The 20,547-nt window shown below is 30.5% G+C and overlaps 3 protein-coding genes across 9 annotated transcripts in view; all 3 read right to left on the reverse strand.

Moving 5' to 3' along the window:
- Window positions 1–5,689, reverse strand: part of dlp (glypican dally-like) — a 114,503-nt gene extending 108,814 nt beyond the window's left edge. Inside the window, exons 1-2 of one of the 4 annotated variants that reach the window (XM_085662684.1) lie at window positions 5,341–5,689; window positions 4,838–5,080 (exon numbers count right to left, since the gene is read on the reverse strand). In XM_085662684.1, coding sequence (XP_085518810.1) covers window positions 4,838–5,009 — 172 coding nt within the window. In that variant the 5' untranslated portion in view covers window positions 5,010–5,080; window positions 5,341–5,689. Of the gene's footprint in view, window positions 1–4,123; window positions 4,416–4,837; window positions 5,111–5,318 lie in introns of those variants that run through there. The other 3 variants (XM_085662683.1, XM_085662686.1, XM_085662685.1) reach the window with 3 other exon arrangements.
- A 637-nt stretch (window positions 5,690–6,326) lies between these two features.
- On the reverse strand, window positions 6,327–10,432 carry Oseg4 (intraflagellar transport protein Oseg4). Of its 2 annotated transcripts, none has more exons than XM_035880800.2 (2): window positions 10,309–10,432; window positions 6,327–10,186 (listed from the first exon to the last, which is right to left on the reverse strand). In XM_035880800.2, exon 2 carries the CDS (start codon window positions 10,128–10,130, stop codon window positions 6,576–6,578), a length of 3,555 nt encoding a protein of 1,184 aa, XP_035736693.1. In that variant the 5' UTR covers window positions 10,131–10,186; window positions 10,309–10,432; the 3' UTR covers window positions 6,327–6,575. The 2 variants fall into 2 exon arrangements, with proteins under 2 accessions (XP_035736693.1, XP_085518866.1); XM_085662740.1 differs by having other exon boundaries at window positions 10,398–10,416.
- Window positions 10,433–11,164: 732 nt separating this feature from the next.
- LOC118448058 (proton-coupled zinc antiporter SLC30A2) lies at window positions 11,165–19,815 on the reverse strand. 3 transcript variants are annotated; one of them, XM_035880804.2, is made up of 8 exons: window positions 19,210–19,394; window positions 14,517–14,698; window positions 13,873–13,989; window positions 13,579–13,727; window positions 13,186–13,337; window positions 12,813–13,032; window positions 12,348–12,588; window positions 11,165–12,020 (listed from the first exon to the last, which is right to left on the reverse strand). In XM_035880804.2, the coding sequence occupies exons 1-8, from the start codon at window positions 19,305–19,307 to the stop codon at window positions 11,875–11,877; spliced, it is 1,305 nt and encodes a 434-aa protein (XP_035736697.1). In that variant the 5' UTR covers window positions 19,308–19,394; the 3' UTR covers window positions 11,165–11,874. The 3 variants fall into 3 exon arrangements, with proteins under 3 accessions (XP_035736697.1, XP_035736699.1, XP_035736698.1); XM_035880806.2 differs by lacking the exon at window positions 19,210–19,394 and adding an exon at window positions 19,707–19,815 and having other exon boundaries at window positions 11,166–12,020; XM_035880805.2 differs by having other exon boundaries at window positions 11,166–12,020; window positions 18,720–19,371.
- Window positions 19,816–20,547: the final 732 nt, after the last annotated feature.

Genomic DNA, 20,547 nt, shown 5'->3' on the forward strand with positions numbered 1-20,547 from the left:
AAAAGTGAGAGTGACTCGTCGGTAGCTTTGAATGCGCACCTGGGTTTCTTTTTTAGACGGTGATTTTTTGTTTTCCTTTTTTCTCTTTTTATTCCTTTTTTTTCTTTCCTTCTTTCTATTTTTTTTTTGTTTCTTTTTTTTTTTTTTTTTTTTTTTTTTTACCACGCTCGACGTTTCCGCTCGAGAACGATTTCTTCGCATACTTTATCTTTATTTATACTTTTCCACGTACGTATCTCAAATTACTCTTTTTGTATGGTTAACATTAGTTTTCAAACGCAAGTTTTATACTTTCTTTTTGGCTTTTTTCTTTTTTTTTTTTTCGAAAATCAATCCTTACACGCGAGAGTTTTTTTTCGCACGGGAGACACATACACCTTGGGTGGAAAAAAAAAAAAAATAAAAAGAAGAAAAAAAAAGAGGTAGATTCAAAAAAGTATATCAAAAAGTCAAAGGAGAACGACTTTTGTCAGTCAATTATATAATATTGCATATTAGGGCGAATGAACAAGAATACTTCGCGTGTAATCGCACGAAATGAAAGAACGTTTTCCGAAGAACTCGAAAATGAAGGAGTAAAAAAAGAGAAAGAAACAGTGAAGTAGAAGAAGAAGAAGAAAAAGAAAAAGAGGAGTAGTAAGAGTGAGAATGAGAAAAGCGAACGACGACTGACTGAGCCGACGACGAGTGCTCTAGCGTGACCTTTCACCTTCCAAGAAAGTGGGTAAAGCTAATGGAGTTTTCAGTTCGAAACTTTAAACTCCTCCACGTTCTCCTTTTCGTTCCTATTAATCATATTATCGCAAGTTAATCGTCGACGTCTCTCTCTCTCTCTCTCTCTGTCTTTCTTTCTGTACGTCTTCGTCGTATAAAAATCAATCGATATTTTGTCTCTCTCTCTCTCTCTCTCTCTCTTTCATCTTTTTCTTTTTTGATTTTTTTTCCCTTCACTTCAAAGTTCGATCCGATTGGAGAGTTACTTTTTAGATATAAATATACATAGATATGTATATATACAGAGAGACATATCTATGTACTTACTTACTAATACTTTTTCGAGCTATCATAGAAAAAAGAAAGGAAAAAAGGAAAAGGAAAAAGAAAAAAGAAGAAAAAAAGAAAAAAAAAAAAAAAAAGAAGATGAAAGAGACGTGTATTTAGAGCGGCGGCAACGTTTGACGTTATTACTAATTGGACGTTCGCTAGGGAATTAATGAAAAGCGTCGATGATATGTAGGTAAAAACTGAAGCACGAAATTCAAAAGGAAAATGAATTCTGCGAGATAAAGAAGTGAGTTTTGATTTATTCGCCCTCTCTCTTTCTCTCTCTCTCTATCTTTTTTTTTCTTTTTTATTTTTCTTTCTTTTCAACGAGTATCTCTCACGTTCACGTCAGACTTTGATGTCGAGCGTGATGTTGCACAGTACGGTTTTTTTTTCTTTTTTTTTTTCTTTTTTCTTTTTTTTTTCTTTTTTTTCCCCGAAGGTTCACCGCCGGTAAAAGAGAGCTATGACTTTACCGACACGACGGCAACAAAACGAAACGAAACGAAACTAAACGAAACGAGACGAGAAGAGACGAGTCGAGAGAGACAGATAGATAAATAAATAGATAGATAGATAGATAGATAGATAGATAGATAGATAGAAAGAGACAACACCTTCAGTCACCTCTCCATTAAATAACGGAACGCGGCGCCGCAACCAACGCACTTTTTTTTCTCTCTTTCATCTCGCCGATAAATGTGAGTCGTATATAAATGTACATACACCGTATATATATGTGTGTGTGTGTGTGCGTGTATGATGCGTGCGTGCGTGCGTACGAACGAAGTCGTAATGATAAGAAAGCACGTGATAAATATCTTTCGTGTGTAACGAGTGCGATAGCATATGCGTAAGAGAGAAAGAGAGAGAAAGAGAGAGAAAAGTGCAACCAACGTTAGACGACCTTATATACATATATATATATATATATGTATGTATGTATATACACAAAAAGATCTCTCGTTTATTAATCCGTGGAAGGTGAGAGCAAACAATTTTCGAGAGATAACCAGAACAAATATTTCTTCGACCGACCACGAGGTTCTACGGAGGAGACCCGATAGAAATTTTCTTGCGATCTCACTCGCTCTTCCTGCGAGATATTTTTTTTCTTTCCTTTCTATTTCTTTCTCTTCTCTTTTTTTTTTTTTTTTTTTTTTTTTAGCGAGTAAACATTCAATAATCCGATCATTGATAATGATCAAAGTGAATGACAGAAAAAAGAAAAAAAAATAAATGACCGATCATTAACAGTAATAATAGTAACAATAATAATAATAATAAATGATAATGATGACAATTGTTATTAAAAAGTAACCTAAAAATTATTCATGGCATCTATACATATATATATATATATATATATATATATATATATATATATATCTAGGAACTTTTTTACATTCTTTGCCATATAAAGATCGATGTCCAATAAACCGCATCGTAGATTCGATTTTCGAGAATCGATTCGAGAATCGATTCGAGAATCTCGTATTTCACATTCTTCTTTTATATCTTCGTTCGTTCTTACTCCTCCTCTCCAACTCTCCCCTCACTCTCTCTCTCTCTCTTTTTTTCTTTTTTTTTCTTTTACCAATGAGTCCTCCCTTAAGTGAACAAAACGCATAACTCATCGGCCATAAATTATGGCAGCCGACGCGTCGCGGGACCTCACAAATCAACTCCCTGGAATTTCGCGAAATAAATCCCGACCGTTCTAGCAGGATATTTGGATTTACGATTCCGCTATCGAGAAAGAAAGAGAGGAGAAGAGAAGAGGAGAGAGAGAGAGAGAGAGAGAGAGAGAGAGAGAGAGAGAGAGAGAGAGAGAGAGAGAGAGAGAGAAAGAGAGAGAGAGAAAGCACAATTCACAAGAAAATATTGCTTAATAAGTTTCGTTCTTATTTATTTAGTTATCTATTTATTTTTTTGTTTCTTTGATAATATGCAATATACACATTAATTATAAGAAAAGAAAAAAAAAAAAATGAAACGAAAAGAAAAAGAAGAAGGGTCACCTGCATACGTCGGCTCATTAAGTTTTGCTTTCGTTTGTGATCTTTCCTTTTTTAATCTCTTTCTCTTTTTTTAACACGCAGAAATGTTAATTGAAAGAAGAAAAAAAGAGGAAGAAACGAAGAGGAAAAAAAAAAAAAGAAATAAAGTCCCCCACTCGCTTACGCTGTTCATTCAAGTTTTGCTTCCGTTTGTTCGTTTTATTTTTTTTTGCTTTTTTTTTTTTTTTTTTTTTAACCGTGCAATAAAGTTAATTGAACGAATAAAAAGAAGAAGAAAATAGAAGAAGAAAGAAGGAGAGAAGGAAGAAACGAAAAAAGTCACCGGCTTATGCCGCTCATTAAGTTTCACTCTTTTTCTATTTTTTTCTTCTCTTTTTCCTTTTCCTTTTTTTTTTTGTTTTGTTTTTACGTTACGTTAATTATGAAGAAAAAAGAGAAAAAGGAAAAAAGAAAGCGATATAAAAAAAAAAAAGGAAAAAGAAAAAAAAAAGGAGAAAATCACCCTTCGAAAATTGGAAGGCTTTGAAAACCTATCAAAACCAAGCCTACGGTCGCAGCTGTGCAAAACTATTTTAGGATATACGCATACGTACAAAGAAGACAGTAGTACCAGTTGGTATAATTTACGATTCTACAAACGAACGATACACGGCAGGACTAGTTACAACAAGGATGAGCATATTATACCAGAAAGACAGAGAAAGAGAAAGAAAGAGAGAAAGAGGGAATTTCTCGATCTCACACCCTCCAACTCCTTTTCTCCATACCCTTTACATTTTCTCGTTAAAGGGGTGAATAACGTCACACTTTCGCGCTAAATCCCATTTCACGTATTTATGTATATGTCTTTCTCTCTCTCTCTATCTCTTTCTCGCACGTTAAATCTCACTTGTATGCCATAAAACGATTATAGAATATATTTGTATGCGAACGGTTTGAAAATTTTTATAGGTTATAACAAATCACTTTTACGTTTTCGTCGAGAAAAGAGACGAATAAAGAGAGAAAAAGATAATTAATGTTTTCAAAATTAAATTAATAAAAATATATATACATACGTAAATAAGTTACAGTCGTTATCCTTGAATAATTTCCTTCATAACCTCCTTATACGAAAGAAAAAATCACACACTCACAAAACGTACATAGGTACGTACGTACGTAAATCCGCGCACTGCGTACGTAATAACACTCGAGCACAAATTCGTTCACTTAAAAAAGGAAATCGAAAAAGATAGAGATAAAAAAATACAACCGATAAAGAAGGCAAACGTCGTCGAAGAAAAATTTCGTTCTTTGCTATCACCACCACTCCCGTGACGTACCTTCTTCGTGTCTACTGACGGAAGTTCGCAATAAGATATACGATATTCGATAATGCGAATCAATATCGAAATCGATCGACATTTAAGGACGGACCAATCGCGTCGTTCGATTACATCTACCTACGAACGTTTTATTTAACGTATTATTAGTGCCATTACGATCAACGTACATCGTCCCCTCCCTCTATCCTTATCCTACCCTCCCTCCCTAGCCCTGTACCAGCCGATTCCTTCGCACTACCACCTCCCCCTTCCTACTCTAGCTTTTCTCATATCAACCCGATACCGCTTATCCACGTACCAGTAAAAGATTTTTTCTTTTTTTTAATAAAGAAGCCGTATATAATGACCATTATTATTATTATTATCATCGTCATCATTATCATTATTATTATTATGATTATTAATAATAAATATTCGATAGATATGAGAATAAATGGGACTTACATGAAATTGGTTCTTTCGGTATATCGCTCAATGGAAAGCCCTGCGCTTCAAAATCCGGCCTGACAGCGTCACATTTCAAGCCGGCGCCGTTGACGAACGTCGTCAAAAGGGAAGAAAGGACGATCGAAGCAATTAATAGAACCATCATCGTCGACGTTCTACCACCACTCATATTTTTCTTCTCTCTTCTTCTTCTTCTTTTTCTTCTTGGTCCTTCTTCTTTATTATCCTCTTCTTTATCCTCTTTTTCGAGGGAAAGAGAGAGAGAGAGAGAGAAAAAGAGAGAGAGAGAGAGAGAGAGAGAGAAATAAAAATTAATTAAGATTTATGCACAAGCAACTAGGACGATCACACGCGTTTTATATATATATATATATATATATATATATAAAATTTTATATATATATATATAAAATATAAATAAAGAAGTCACTCGAGTTAATAAACAATAAACAAACAGTTCGAATTATAATCGACTAACTCAAGGATCACTTTGTTAATACATTATTAATAAGCACGATAAAACGACGACGCCGGTGACGATGACGACGGTGACGACGATGACGACGGTGACGAAGATTAAAAATTATGAAGAGTTAGATAGAGAAAGAGAGAGAGAGAGAAATAGGCAGACAGACAGACAGACAGACAGAGATAGAGAGACAGAGAGAGAATTAGAGAGAAAAGAGATAGAGAGATAGAGAAAGAAAAAAAAAAGAATTAAACGAAAGAAAGGAAAACTTGAAGATAGTCTTGAAAAATAAATAATATATAACACGCGATAATATATAATAGGGTAGAAGAAACGCGATGCTAACGGAGACGAAAACGCGTCGATCCTCCTCCCGCGATCGCCCGAAACGCACTGTTGCGACTCGTGCTTGGAAGCGCGTGCCAACGAACCACGCGCATGCGCAACCGGCATGCGCAACACTCCAAGTAAAAGGGTTACACGTTTGAATCGTTGTGTTAAATCTTTTTACGATCAACGTACATCATCCCCACCCTAACTGCCCTTCACTTTTCTCTCTTCTCTACCACGTCCCTTACCAACCCCCGTCCCACTCTCCGCCTGTTATTTTTTTTTTTTTTTTAATTAAAAAAGTAACTGAATAAAACAAAATCGTTAATCGAAATTAGGAAAAACCGTTAAACGGACATGTCGTACGATTTTATTTTATTTAGAGTGGCGCGAAATTCGATTGTTGTTGTTTGTCTTTTTGAATGAACGATCAATAAGAAGAAAGTTCATTCATTCGCACGAAAGTTGACAATAATTAATTATCGATGTAATTTTATCGATTAAAAATATGAAAGGGAACGTTTGAATGACACGTAAGACACGTTGATTCTTTTATTCGTATATATTTTCACTTTTATATTTAACAATGATAACTTCTTTATTTTTTTTTTTTTTCTTTTTGTTTTCTCCTTTGAATAATTCATTCTTAGCATCGATTGGACGGATTATTATTATTATTATTATATTATAATATTGTAAGAAATAAAAGACAGTCTTCTAATATTCGAGATCAAACGAACGTTCGTTTTCTTGCATAAAAAATTGTAAGTGCACTCGTGATAAGCAAACTAAATTATTAAATTATTATTATTAATAGTAGTTTTGTACAAATATCGTTGGACGGAATCTAAATAACAATGATTATTTATGTATATATATATATATATGTGTGTATATATATATATGTATATATGGAATATAATCGAATCATTTGTTCTACATATACGTGATCGTACTATGACACAATGGGCAAGCATTAATATTAACGACATCACGTTCCGTTGCTACATGATGTCTACAGACGGTGCAAATCCAAGCATTACTGAGATCCATCAAAGGTTTACCGGAGATTATACAAGCCGGAAATCTGGACATACAATTTGGACATACGACACACCAATCAGGTATTAATGTCTCGCAATTTACGCATTCGGCTTTAACATTACGCGTATCCTTTGGATTATATTTCGTAAATATATTTACGGCTAGTTCCTCGTATTCTTCTCTTTTCGTATCTGTAATGGCATCGAAAGCTTCCAATTTAATAAATGCTTTGGAACAGGTAGCAAAGGCACGATTAACAGCACTCGATAACGCAAGTAGACAATAAATATCTTCCAGTTCCAAAATGTCCTCATATTCTCTAAGTCTCAAAGCAGTTTTCATCGAGGCATCGAAATTACCATCGTATATTTGTCTATGTGCCAACAAAAGAAAATGGTATGCCTCAGCACCACGCCAAGCATTTTCTATTATTTTTGTATCCTCGTCGCTTTCCGTTAAACCCATTACAACGTTGCTACGTCCACCCTTTATCGTTGGTACACTATTAATATGGTCCTCTATCAATAAGGCAGCAAGAACGTATATCTTTTTAACTCTCAATGGATTCGTTCTGATTTTGGCTTGCTCTTCGGCTAGTTTTATCAATAATTTTGCAGCTTCCAAGTAATAATTCGCCTTTTTATATAACTCTATAGCTTGCAATCTCTTACCGTTGGATAATAGATGATTGGCATATTTATTAAGAAGTTCACCGATCTGAGCCATTTTGTAAGTTTTTGCTAAATCGATAGCTTGGTCCCAATGATTAAGACGTACGCACGTATCAACTGCCAATTTAACGTCACCGTATTTGATATAAGCTGCGACTGCCTGCGAGCACATACCTACAGAGGCCAACATCCTTGCTACGGTTTTTAATATTGGACTTTTATCAGGTAATTGATCAACTGTTCCTGCAAGCTGCATAAAGTCTTCGAGTTTGTAATAACATTGAATAAGTTTCTCTAAATTGCGTCCCTTTTCGTAATATTCTCTAGCTCCTTCCCAGTTTCGTCTTTCGGCATAGGAATCTCCTATTTTATTGAAGGCATGCTCCATTTGCTTGTCTGATCCACCAATACCCATTTTCATTAATTGAACGACACGAAAATAATCTCCCAATTTTTGGCGCAACGTTATAGCAAGATCCCTTCTATCCATGTCCAAATACAATTTCTCAGCTTCGTCATAATTTCCAAGAAATGCTGCAACTTCTGCTTTTTTTAACTGATCATTATGAACATTTCTTAAACGTTTGATAAATTGTATACCCAAGTAATCCGTACAACGAACCATCGCATTCTCTGCAGTTTCTAACTCTAATACCTTTAATGCTGACTCTCCTAATAATCTCCATAATCGAGGATGTGGATTATCCTGAATAAAATTATTGGCTTCCTTCAAGCCTACCTTGGCTAATAACTCTCTTGTATCTCTTAATGACTTTACTTCCAAATCTATTATTAAATCATTTTTTACTTCATCCGGTCTTTCTATTAGATCATCCAATAAAACACATCGTATTTCTAAATCTTGAAAAGAGCATATATATCCATAACACGATATCGGTTCTTCGGGATCTAATCCTCTTAATACATACATTCTTGTTTTTTCCATAATTGCAAGTAATAGGGGATTGTCTTGAGCCCAAGACATTCCCCATACATCTTTTCTTTCAAATTTATTTACATCATCTCCTGTTTTAGTATTCAAAGAATCAGTAACTTTTTGTGTATCTAAGTCCAACATCGTAAGTACTCCGGATGTATCCATAATAGAAACGCGAGTTGAATCACAATTTATAGCCATTTTGTAAAGTCTACATGATGTATTGTATCGACTCATAAGAGTAACTTGAGGTAGAGAGTAACGTTGTATCATTCCTGATTCTCTTCCAACAAGGAATAGTTTTTCAGTTGCACAAATGCAAGAAATTGGATCCATCGTAGGTTTTGTACTCGTAGGCGATTCAAAAGATCTATCCCTATCCAAATCCTGTATAACCTCTGTTACTCCAGTTGGAGTATCATCCACGTGATATACTTTTTCCTTTCGTAATTTACCAGAAAGCAATGCCGAATTACGAGGTGTACGAAAAGTCCAAAGTATAAAATTATTTTTCGATGCTGCAATAACAATATTACTAGTGATAGTCAAATATAATGGTTCCATATCTAAAAATTTAGTATCTATTGGTGTGGCTATAGTATTGCAAACTAGTAATGCAAATTGTTCAGATCCTTGCATTGGATCATTCTTAACTGCTAAAACACAATGCTCTCCGCAGGAGGCTATAGATATTAAAGTACGTACAAATTTAGTGCAGCAAGTATTATTACTGGTATTCCAAAACGTGATGCATATACCATCCTTACTTATTTTTTCATTTGTAAATACAACAGTATTACTGAAGTAAGTCCATTTATAATCTGGACGTATATTTGCAAAATATATGTGAGAATCGACGGACAAAGCTACTCTCAATGATCCTCCCTCCCATGCGCATGCTGTTATTTCTCTACCAGGTATTTTTAAAGTTCTCATGTGTTCTCCAAATTGACTATAAAATTGAATGGCATTTACGTCCTTTGTCTCTCCGTTAGTTAAAAATGGCATCATACCAGTTACAGCTAATATAGAACCATGACTATTCCAACAACACCATGCAGCTGTCATACCAGTTTCTACTACAACCGGATTGTCATCATTGGTATCTTTTATTAATAATATTTTGCCGCTTTGATAACAAATAGCTAATGTTGGACAGTCTACAGCAACATATCCATTTCTTCCATTATACCATTGCAATGTAACTATTACTTGCATTTGTCCAGGGATTTGCTGTATTGTATTTAGTTTAGTTAAAAATATTCCTTGATTGTCATACAAATGAAGTTCCCCATTCTTTAAGCCAAATAAAAGTAATTTTCCATCGGGTGACCATTGCACACTGCATAATGAAACATTCTTCAATTCCTTTCCCCATATTCTATTGCCATCAACAGAACCAACAATTACAGCACCATCTTCGTATACTATACATATCTTTTGACCATCCTGACTCCATGCCATACTTTTTACAACAGATTTGTTACGATTATTTATCATTTCCTCGTACCAAGAACCTTTATACATCATCCAAACAATAATAACACCATTTTGATCGCTCGACGTAAGCTTTTGATGTTCTTCGTTCCAAGTAACTACTTGTACATGACCATTGTGACCTTCCAAAGTTTGATTCATACTAAGATTACTAGCTGCAGTCAAATTACGAGATTTTCCATTCACATTATTATTATTTCCCATAACAGATTCAACTCGTAATACCTTCAAAAGACCATCCTCACCACCTACAGCGATATAACCTTCTTTTTGATTCCATGCTATACAATTCAAACGAAAATTATTCGGTATTGCTATTTTTTTACTTAGATAAACAAACATTTTGTATTTTCAACTGATTCAAGTTTAGAAATCCTAGTCAAAGCTATTAACAATGTCTGAAATAAAAAAAAAAATATATATATATATATGCCTTTTGAAGTGTCTCCTTCATTTTCTCAAGCGATCAAAATTAAAACATATAAAGAACTAAGAATACAATACGAAAATTGTAATTTACATTTAACTTTTAATAACCATGTTGTAACTAGTGATCTCACAGATTATTATTTATAATAATAATAATAATAATAATAATTTGATAATAACCACACAAAATGTCAGATCCACTGCATTGTAAAATATTGCCTATAATTTTAATTCCATATCTGCGACGTCAGATGGCGCAGTTAAAGATTGATATTCTGTATCAGTGGTTCTCAATCTCTTATCCCCTTCAAAATATATATTTATATTTACTATATCTTACTATCGAATAATATCAAAAACAACAAAAATGAGAACACGTGGGAATCGTGAAATGTCATTTTCAGATATATATATATACAGAGTATTGAAATAGAATTGTAATGATGTATATAATTATAAAATACAATTATCCTATACCATTAAATAATTGACAATTCTTGTATATTTGTATATTTGTCAATGTTATCTTTGAAATGAGCCTAATGAAATAAAGTGAATCTAATTCAGAATAGGTTCGTCCATAAAAGTTGCATAGAGAACCCATTCAATTTTCGTATATACGTATGTATGTATGTATGTATGTATGCATGCATGCATGTATATATAATTTTGTACAATTCTTATGTGTAATAACATAATATAATAAAAAATTTGATAATCGAAAAGATATTTACTCTATCATATATATACATACATACATATATATATATATATATATATATATATATATATATATATATAAATTGTTTTCTTAGAAGCATAGTACATTATATATGTAATTTTGTACAATTCTTATGTTGTTTAACAATATAATACAATATAATATAACATAATATGACTTAACATATGAAAGAAATATAATATAATTTAAATATGATAAATTTTTACAATGATTAAATTTAAATTGTAAATTATTTATGACCGATTAAAAATCATCTTATAGAAAAAGATATTACTTTTATTTTTATTAATACACAATTCGCAAGGTATAAGAGCACCATAGTTTATGCACCTTCGTATTATTTTATACTGTTATTAACTAGCACAGTTAAGTTTTAAATTATATTGCAAGATATCGCTATCGATATTCCTTAAGATTGCATTTTTTTTCCTTTTTGACTTCACGACGTACGAATAACGAATAATAATAGAGAATATCGAACATAAAAAAAAAAAGAAAAAAAAAAAGAATAATAAGAATATGAACAAAGCGAAGATGTTTATCGCTTGTGAAACTATTTTAAATTAATTTTTCTTTTTTAGATCACATTAAATCGTCGGCTCGTTTACCGAGAATTATAATTTATTATAATTTATCTATTCATGTGAAAAAAAGAATTATTGTACAATTATCTATCGTTAAACAATCTCAAGACTTAGCCTCGAATCAAAGTTAGATTTCATGTGTCTCTTGCTCTAATATTCTGTTGAAAGAAAAAAAAAAAAAAAAAAAAAAAAAAGGAAAAAAAAATATATATATATATATAAAAGAAAGGAAACAGAAAAAAGGAGAGAAGACAAAAAAGGAGAGTTCATAGATGTCGAAGCTCGTCATACAAAACGATAAAACGGCATTAACTATAACAATGACGTTAATTCATTGAGACAAAGCTTTGCACTGTTCACAGTTTTCCATTCGCTCATTGAATTCTTCTATTTGTAATGTCATCTCAAAGAAATTATAACTTTCGTGAATGTTTCTCGTGGCCATACGTAGAATATTTTGTGGACTGGTACCAGGTTCTGCAATAATGGAAAATATATAGAGAAAGAGATAGAGAATAAAAAAAATAAAGTTGAACGAACGATTTCTAAATCGAAATGACAATTTGCAAATGATTAAATGAATAAAAAAAAAAAGAAAAAAAAAAAACCATCGGCGAGATTGAATTGAATTTTTATTTTTTTTCCTTTCTTTGCCTTTTGTTTGTTTGTTTTTTCTTCTTCTTCCTCCTCTTCCCATACGATAAAAAAAAAAAAAAAATAAGAGAAAGAAAAAGAAAAAAAAATAATATCGTCTTAAGAAATTGTCTTCTTATCTGAAGAATGAAAACGTATACGTAAACTTACTGATCGCTAAATGCGCTGACAAAGCGGTTTTGTCGAGTGAAAGAGCCCAAATCCTCAAATTATGTACTTTCACAACGCCTTCTATCTGCATGAAAGTATTCTCAACTTGAGAATAATCAAATCCTTTGGGCATTCCTTCCATGAGCACGTTCATAACGTCTTTTATGATTGCCACTGTCGTGAGCATGACTAATATCGAAAATAGGAACGTACAGATTGGATCAACTATGGTCCATGTTGGCTAAAAGAAAAAAAAAAAAAAAAAAAACAAAATAAAAAGAAAGAAAAAAAGAAAAGAAAAAAAAGAAAAAATAATCATAAGTACATAGCGTCCCTTAAAATATTTCAATCAAAATAATAATAATAATAATAATAATAATAATACAATGAATGTCTTGAGAAATTTTTGGAAAGTACGATATATGAAAAAAGAAATAAGAAGAATAAAAGAAAAAAAATACTCACTTTAAAATAAATAACTAATGCGGCGATAAAAACGCCTATACTTTGAATAAAATCGCCTATGACATGTATAAATGCAGCACGAACATTAATATTATTCCTATCGTGATCATCCTTATGAGATATCTCTTCGTCCGTTAACTTTTTCATTTTATGATCATCGTGCTCGTGATGACTATGTCCACCATGACTATGACCATGTTGATGTAAACTTAAGCCCATTCTATAACATATTTATATGTATATGTATATATCGTGTTTATAATTATTAAATTATATATAGTCTTGAACAAACATAATATAGATAACAATGTCCAAATATAATAAACTATTACATTTTAATAATAATAATAATTATCGTTTTAATATCACTAACACTAGATTTACCGCAACACCAACCGCAGAGGTAATTAACATCACCGTGACGTCTAACTCGAAATCCTTGTTAATTATTCTCTCTACGGCTAAATAGAATAAAATCCCAGTGACAACCCATATCAACAGGACCGACGTTAATGCACCGATCACCTAAAAAAGTCATCGTACAACGGGTAAACAAAATCCGAATTAAAAAAAGATATATTACAAAAGCTATATATGTATATCGATGGTTTGATGCAATACTTTTAGACATATTGTATATATATATATATATATATATATATATATATATATATATATCAATTGGAATGATATATAACAAAATGTTATGACAAAACATACTTGTTTTTCTTTAGAAAGTAAAAGTCTGTCTATACCTGATACTTACTTCCGCACGATACCAACCGAATGGCATTTTCCTTGTTGCAGGCCTTCCTGCGACCCAGATTGAGAATAGAGAAATCATGAATGATGCGAAATCGGTTAGCAAGTGTGCTGCGTCTGTAGCTATGGCCAAACTGTTTGAGAGAACACCACCTATGGTAATTACAATATTTAATTATATATAACATTGATATATTAAATATATTTATTGATATATAATATAAATAGTTCTATTAATGTATTAATAGAAAGAGAGAAAGAGAGAGAGAAAATGAGAAAAAAATGGATTATAATTTACCAATTATTTCAGCTATCATGAAAATAACGCATAGTCCGCTAGCAAGTAAAAGCTTTTTCCTAGCTTTCTTATCTACTTCCCCATTTCTTTCTCGATGACAATGATCCTCTGGTAGAACTAGAATTATTTCGTACATATCATTAAATGATCCGTAATTTTAAAATTAATATTTTTGATTAGCCAATAAATAATCTCGAAATTTTTTTATATATGAAAATACAAATTTATGTTTAAATATAAAATATCCGAGAGTATTTTGTAATGTAAAAAAAATACTTTAGAAAGAACGTTTTACTTTTTAATACGATAATTGAACGGATGAAATTTATTTTTATTTAGACATATTTCTAAATACATCTGAATATGCAAAAAATATGCAAAAAATAATACATAATATTTATTTATATTGTATATTATAAGATGTCAAACATTTTGTATTTTTTTTTTCAATACAAAATACTATTTTTCAATAACAATAATAATGAAAAAAAAAATTACTGGTGTTCAAATAAAAAAATGAAAAAATAAAATAAATAATTAAAAATTTCGAGACGATTTATATAATCAAAGAAAAATAATAATCTCAAAGATTATTTCAAGCATTAATCTTTTAAATAAAATTCAATGTATCAAACGAATCTTACTCGATGAATTTTGTTGATAATCCATCGTTATATTTTCATCGATTCCTTTGACAACGGTACAACAACCCGATAATTTTCCATGAACGCAAAATATCACTTTCTTCGACGACATATCCTCTTCGGATTCATTATTATTAGGTGGTATGCTTGTTCCATAACCATACATAGCTTTATCTTTAAACCTGAAAGATTTGTAAGCGTTTTTATCTAATTACATGATTACAAATTGATCATATACAATGTATAAGTATCTACGTACATACGTAAATATAAGATTGGCGATTATGAAATGAAAATGGTCATCGGACAATTAATAAACATGTTATTGTCACGCGTTATTTTTTAAAATCGTAAAAATTACATAAAGGTAATTTTTTTTTTAACATAACAATTGTAAAAATTACAAAAATTACATAATATTCCATGAGAATAAATATGCACGCTTATTATATCGTATCTTTGATCGTCAATTTATAAGAGAAACAAAAAAGGGAGAAAGAGAGAAAGAGAAAGAGAGAGAGAGAGAGAGAAAGATGAGAAAAAAAATAATTTTTAAATAATACAAATTCAAAAAAATTTGTCAAAATATTTAAAAACGAAAAAAAAATATATATATATATGTATATGTGTTTGTTATGTTTTTATTGATTATCGGCTCGTATGTAAATATCAAAAATTAAAAGAGATAGCTAATAGAAATAAAAGATAATGTAACAAAAATTGAAATGTTTCTTATCGCAAATAAGTAAACGTTAAAATTATCAGAAACAATTAAGTAAACATAAAAATATGTTTGCTCGGACTTAATGAATATTATACCATATATAAATTCGCATGTGTGTGTGTGTGTGTGTATATGTGTATTATTATAGAAATATTTTTATACTTTCATAAATGAAAACTCGTAAGATATTCTTATTTGGATAACATACGTAAAAGAATCAACTCCGATAAGTATAACATTTCAATCATCGTTGATAAGATCGTAAGAAATAGATCTTTATTACAAAGTTTAGTTAGTATTGTACAAAATCAATTACATATAACGAAATTTCATTATAGAACCGATATTTATTTAATACTATTCCAATATAATTTCTAATATGTTATGTAAATTCGTCAATCATTGTGACAATCATTGATCAAATTTTTTTCCTAAAATTCTACATTAAGCCTCCTCCCGTTGTTTATCAATGTTAATAAGAAAAACGATACAGATAAACAAAAAAAGAGAGAGAGAGAGAGAGAGAGAAAGAGAAAAAGAGAGAAAAAACTACTATTTATTTCACGTAAATGAAAATTAGTAATAATCAATTCTACGTGAATAATGGACAACCTTATCATCGCATGATAAAATCTACGTTATGTCATTCATTATGTATATATATATATAGACAATACGTATATATGTTAACAATGACACATAGCTTTTCATTTAATGTTTCAAATTAATTCGATAAAAAATTATTCTGTATTTTCGAAAATTCCAACCTTCTTTTATATATCTATGCAATTATCGATGACATTGGTAATGATTATATAAAAAAAAAAAAAAAAAAAAAAAAAAAAAAAGAAACAAAACATTATAAACCTACGAAAACGTGCTGAGAGAACGTGATTTTTTTTTCTTCGTCATTTCCTTTTCCTATTTTTTTTTTTCTTTTTCTTATTCATAGATTTATTACGGTTGTCAAGAGGAGAAATAACGATGAATTACGTGTGAAAAAAATCGTGATAACACAAATCGAAAATTGTAATGCACAATGCAATTTATGTTAAATCATCCATGATATACATACGTTTATTACGAAAATAAAAATTTCTAAGCATGCTATTGATTTAAGTATCCAATGATAAGGATTAATGAAAACTATTGCTTATACTTGTTACAAAAAAAAAAAAAAAGAAGTTATAAATATTGATCATCTATTCTGATCATTTTCTAAAATTATAATTAAAAATATATTAATTTGATAAATAGAAGAGCCATTATGGAACTCGATCGAAATCGTCGGAGTAGGACATCCCCTTTTTTCATTGCTGTAATTTCTTTTCTTTCTTTTTTCTTTTCTGTTGGTTTTTTTTTTTTTTTCATTTTTCTCTATTTCATTCGTAGATTTATAAATGACAAAAGAAGAAGGCCAAGCTCGTCGTTGCGTATCGCTTGTTTAACAGTGCGCATCGTTCAGCTTCCTCCTTACAAATGTTGATACGACACATTGAAACGATCTTTTATCTTTGTCCTTTTCCGGCATTCGAAAAAGCATTAAAACTTTTAATAACGATAATCAAAAAAAAAAAAAAAAAAAAAAAGAAAAGATAAAAAATAAAAAAGAAAGAAGAAAAAAACAGGAAAACCTCTGAAAAAAGGGGAGGAAAAAAAAAAGGAAATGATATATTAATTTGATAGTGTACTCAAATAAAGCTAGAAGGTAATACTTGTTGGTAAAGAATTTATATAGTTTTTTAATAATAAGAAGGATAATTAAATGTCTAAAGATGTTATAGAGATAACATCCGTCGATTTTTCTATCGTATTATCAATGATAAGAGATAATAAGTCCGAACGTAGAGTGTAAATATCTCTAAACAAGAAAATGTTACAATACTTTTGCACAACCAATCAAATCAAATAAATAGAATTTATCCTCGTTTATTTCCTATCTATTATTGCATGTATTTATTTTATCGACCAATCATACACACACATTCGCACATCTAATCTCGTAATACAAATATACATAATGGGAGAATTTATATGTTGTATTGTATATGTAATAATATATATATATATATATATATATATGTAAATATTTCTCGTATGTTTTAAGTAGATTTCATGCTAAACACAAAAAAAAAAAGAAAAGAAAAATAGGTAATTAATAAAATGAACGATCAATTGACGTGACTTAAAATCATTTGAAAGATTATATACATCGGATTTCTGATAAGAAAAGTCATTTAAAACCGAAATACATACCAAGTTACAAATCGGCTAATAATCGATCATTGATCCACTATAGATCAGTTTACAATCTGTGGTTGCGATTCAGGTATGAAGAAAAAGAAGAACATGGTATCTCATGTTGGAAAGTGTTTCAAGGTCGACTTTCCATAATTTCGAAGCGACTAAAGGTATATGACCGAATCGTCATCGATTTTGATTACCGTTATATTATACTCTACAGGAGCTAACCGTATAATACGATTATCGTTTACACATACACAAACACAAACACACATACACACGCGCATGTATCTTTACACGTGTAAACTTTACACGTGTATCTTCGAAAATATTTTCGAAAAATCATCGCGCGATTTTTATACGGCCATACACGTAATCCTACTTTACCGACCGATCACTTCTAATATCTAAGAAAAAACAAATAAAAACAAAAAAAAAAAAAAACAAAAAAAAACAAAAAAAAACAAAAAGAAAGAACATGTTAAAAGATAAAAAAGATGACACACAACGAATTTATTTTTAATTCTTTCGTTGAACAAATAACATATATACACACGTATGTATATCTACATAAGTGGATACGTACATACATATCATTTATGTATTCGTTCAATGAATATAAAGAAAAAAAATAGATATATAAAAGATCGACAAATGGTTCCCGGTCGATCAAACAAATATTAAATGTTTCATATATATATATATATATATATATTGTTTTTTTTGTTCTTTTTTTTTTCTTGAATTGTTCAAGACATTATAACGTCGTGTATTCTCTGATAAGACTTATGTGATGCGTTCAACAAAGTAGAAAGACGATTAAATATATGAACGTATTAAAATAAACGATAAAAGTAACGACCTTATGCGATATGAGATTTGAATAATGAATAAAAAGAAAAGAAGTAATTAACAGAAAGAAAGAAAGAGAGAGAGAGAGAGAGAAAGAAAAAATAGTATAGTACTAATAGTAGTAGTAGTAGTAGTAGTAATAGTAATAATAATGAAAACAAAACAAAAAAAAAGGAAAGAAAAGACAAGTCACGAAAGAATCTTTTAAAATGTAAATATGAAAAGAACGAAGCTTCATTTCTTTCTAAATCCTTTCTAAATACATGTTATTTATGATTAATTTAAAAAGTCAAAGTTTAAAATATGCATATGTATATACATATATATATGAATAATTAAGTAAGCAAGTAAATAAAAGATCGATAAGAATATAATAAACTCACAGTTTGATCTTCTCGTTGTCCATAACAGCGGTAGAAAGTAAAAGATGAAAGTAAGAGATGATAAACGAAAGAAAAGGAGGAGGATGAGAACGGCGACGAGGACGATGAGGACGATGACGACAAAATTATTAAATATTAGAAGAAGACGATATTATCTCGAAGGATCGATCGATCGATCGTTCTCGATCGATTTTCGACGACGATACACGCGCACCTTTCCCTTGCGAGAGAGGACAAATTTATTTTATTATAGAATTAAGAAAAGAAGACGATTAAAAAGAAAAGAAAAAGAAACGAAAGGAAAAGAAATGAAATGAAGAAGAGAAAGGAGCGAAATAATTTTAGAAAGTTAAAAGAGAAAGAAAAAGCAAAGAGAAGGAAAGTGGAAAAAGAAGTGAAAGAAGAAGAATAGGAGGAGGAGGAAGAAGAAGAAGAAAAAGAAGAAAAGGAAGAAGAAGAAGAGGAAGAAGATGAAGATGAAGAAGAATACCCGGACACCGACTTTGTCCTCTTCGGATCGTTGACGAGACAAGAATATACTGTAGCCTTGTCACTTCTCAAATAAACAACAAATGCTTGCCACCGCATAGCTTCTCTTTTGGTTTGCTCGAACGTGCATCCAGCTTGGCCAGTTTGTTTTAACAGATAGCTTAACTCTGAATCCTCTTTCTCCTCCTCTTTCTCCTCCTCCTTCTCCTCCTCCTTCTCCTCCTCCTCTTTCTACTTTCCCTCCCCATAACCTATACACCTATCTCTTCCATTCTTTCTTTTTATCTATCTATCTCACTTTTACTTTTTGCTTCTATAATATATATATATATATATATATACATATATATGTGTATATCTGTATATATATATATATATACTCTCTCTCTCTTATTTTTTGTTGTATCTATCGATCTCCCACTTCTCGATCCATTATTATTATCTCTCTTTCTTTCTCTTTACCTCTCTCTATCTCTCTGTTGCACTATGTATAAGTACCTTTTTCTTCTTTCCACTATATTTTAGTTACAGTGTCACATTAAAAAATAGATATAAAATAAAGAAATATTCATTATCGTACACAGTTGAACGAAAGTGCTGTAAAGATACTGACTAGATAGAGAAAGAGAGAGAGAGAGAGAGAGAGAGAGAAGGAGAGGAGAGAGAGAGAGAGAGAATCAAAGACGAAGATCGGTTAAAATCGGCTACGATCGGTTAAAATCGGTTAAGATCGGTTCTTTTCGAAAGTCGAATATCGAATCTCCATATTCGATTATCGACTATCGATAAATCATCGAGTTTCAACGAAATTCAAATCCTTTCTTTTTCTTTTTTTTTCATTTTTTTTTTTGTTTTTTTTTTTTCATTTATTTTTTTTCTTTAATATATTTTCAATATTATTATATGTTTAAAATTAAATATATCCTTTCAGCATTCTGATATATTCTCTGTCTCTAAATATTATTAATTTTTTATAAATTAATAATATTTGTTAATTCTACGTAATATCGCAATGAATAAAACTTTATATATATACATATATGTGCACGTATAATAGAATAGAAATAGAATATATATATATATATTGTGTTCTCTTGTCGCTTCACTTGTATTCTATTCTGATAAAATAATATTTCGATAAGGATTAAAAAAAAAGAGAATGATTCAACAATTAACTAATATGTACATAAATATTTATCAATAGGTTTTCCCCAAAATTCTTTACATATCTACTTAACAAACTTACTATGTCCATTTATAACTGGAAAAATTCCCAAGAACATTACACCATTTTCATTTCAATGTTTAAATCGTTAAAATTATTTTAATGCTTTATTAT

This window comes from Vespa mandarinia, chromosome 19, assembly GCF_050613455.1.
Source record: "Vespa mandarinia isolate Hongniang chromosome 19, ASM5061345v1, whole genome shotgun sequence".
NCBI lineage: Eukaryota > Metazoa > Arthropoda > Insecta > Hymenoptera > Vespidae > Vespa > Vespa mandarinia.

Excerpts from the sequence above, each read along its gene's own strand:
- LOC118448058 (XM_035880804.2), bottom strand. The coding sequence starts at position 19,307 with ATGCGGTGGCAAGCATTTGTTGTTTATTTGAGAAGTGACAAGGCTACA. Across the intron at positions 14,699-19,209 it reads AGGACAAAGTCGGTGTCCGG|GTTTAAAGATAAAGCTATGT; the intron begins GTATTCTTCTTC and ends CAAATCTTTCAG. Across the intron at positions 13,728-13,872 it reads CATGATAGCTGAAATAATTG|GTGGTGTTCTCTCAAACAGT; the intron begins GTAAATTATAAT and ends TAATTACCATAG.
- Oseg4 (XM_035880800.2), bottom strand. The coding sequence starts at position 10,130 with ATGTTTGTTTATCTAAGTAAAAAAATAGCAATACCGAATAATTTTCGT.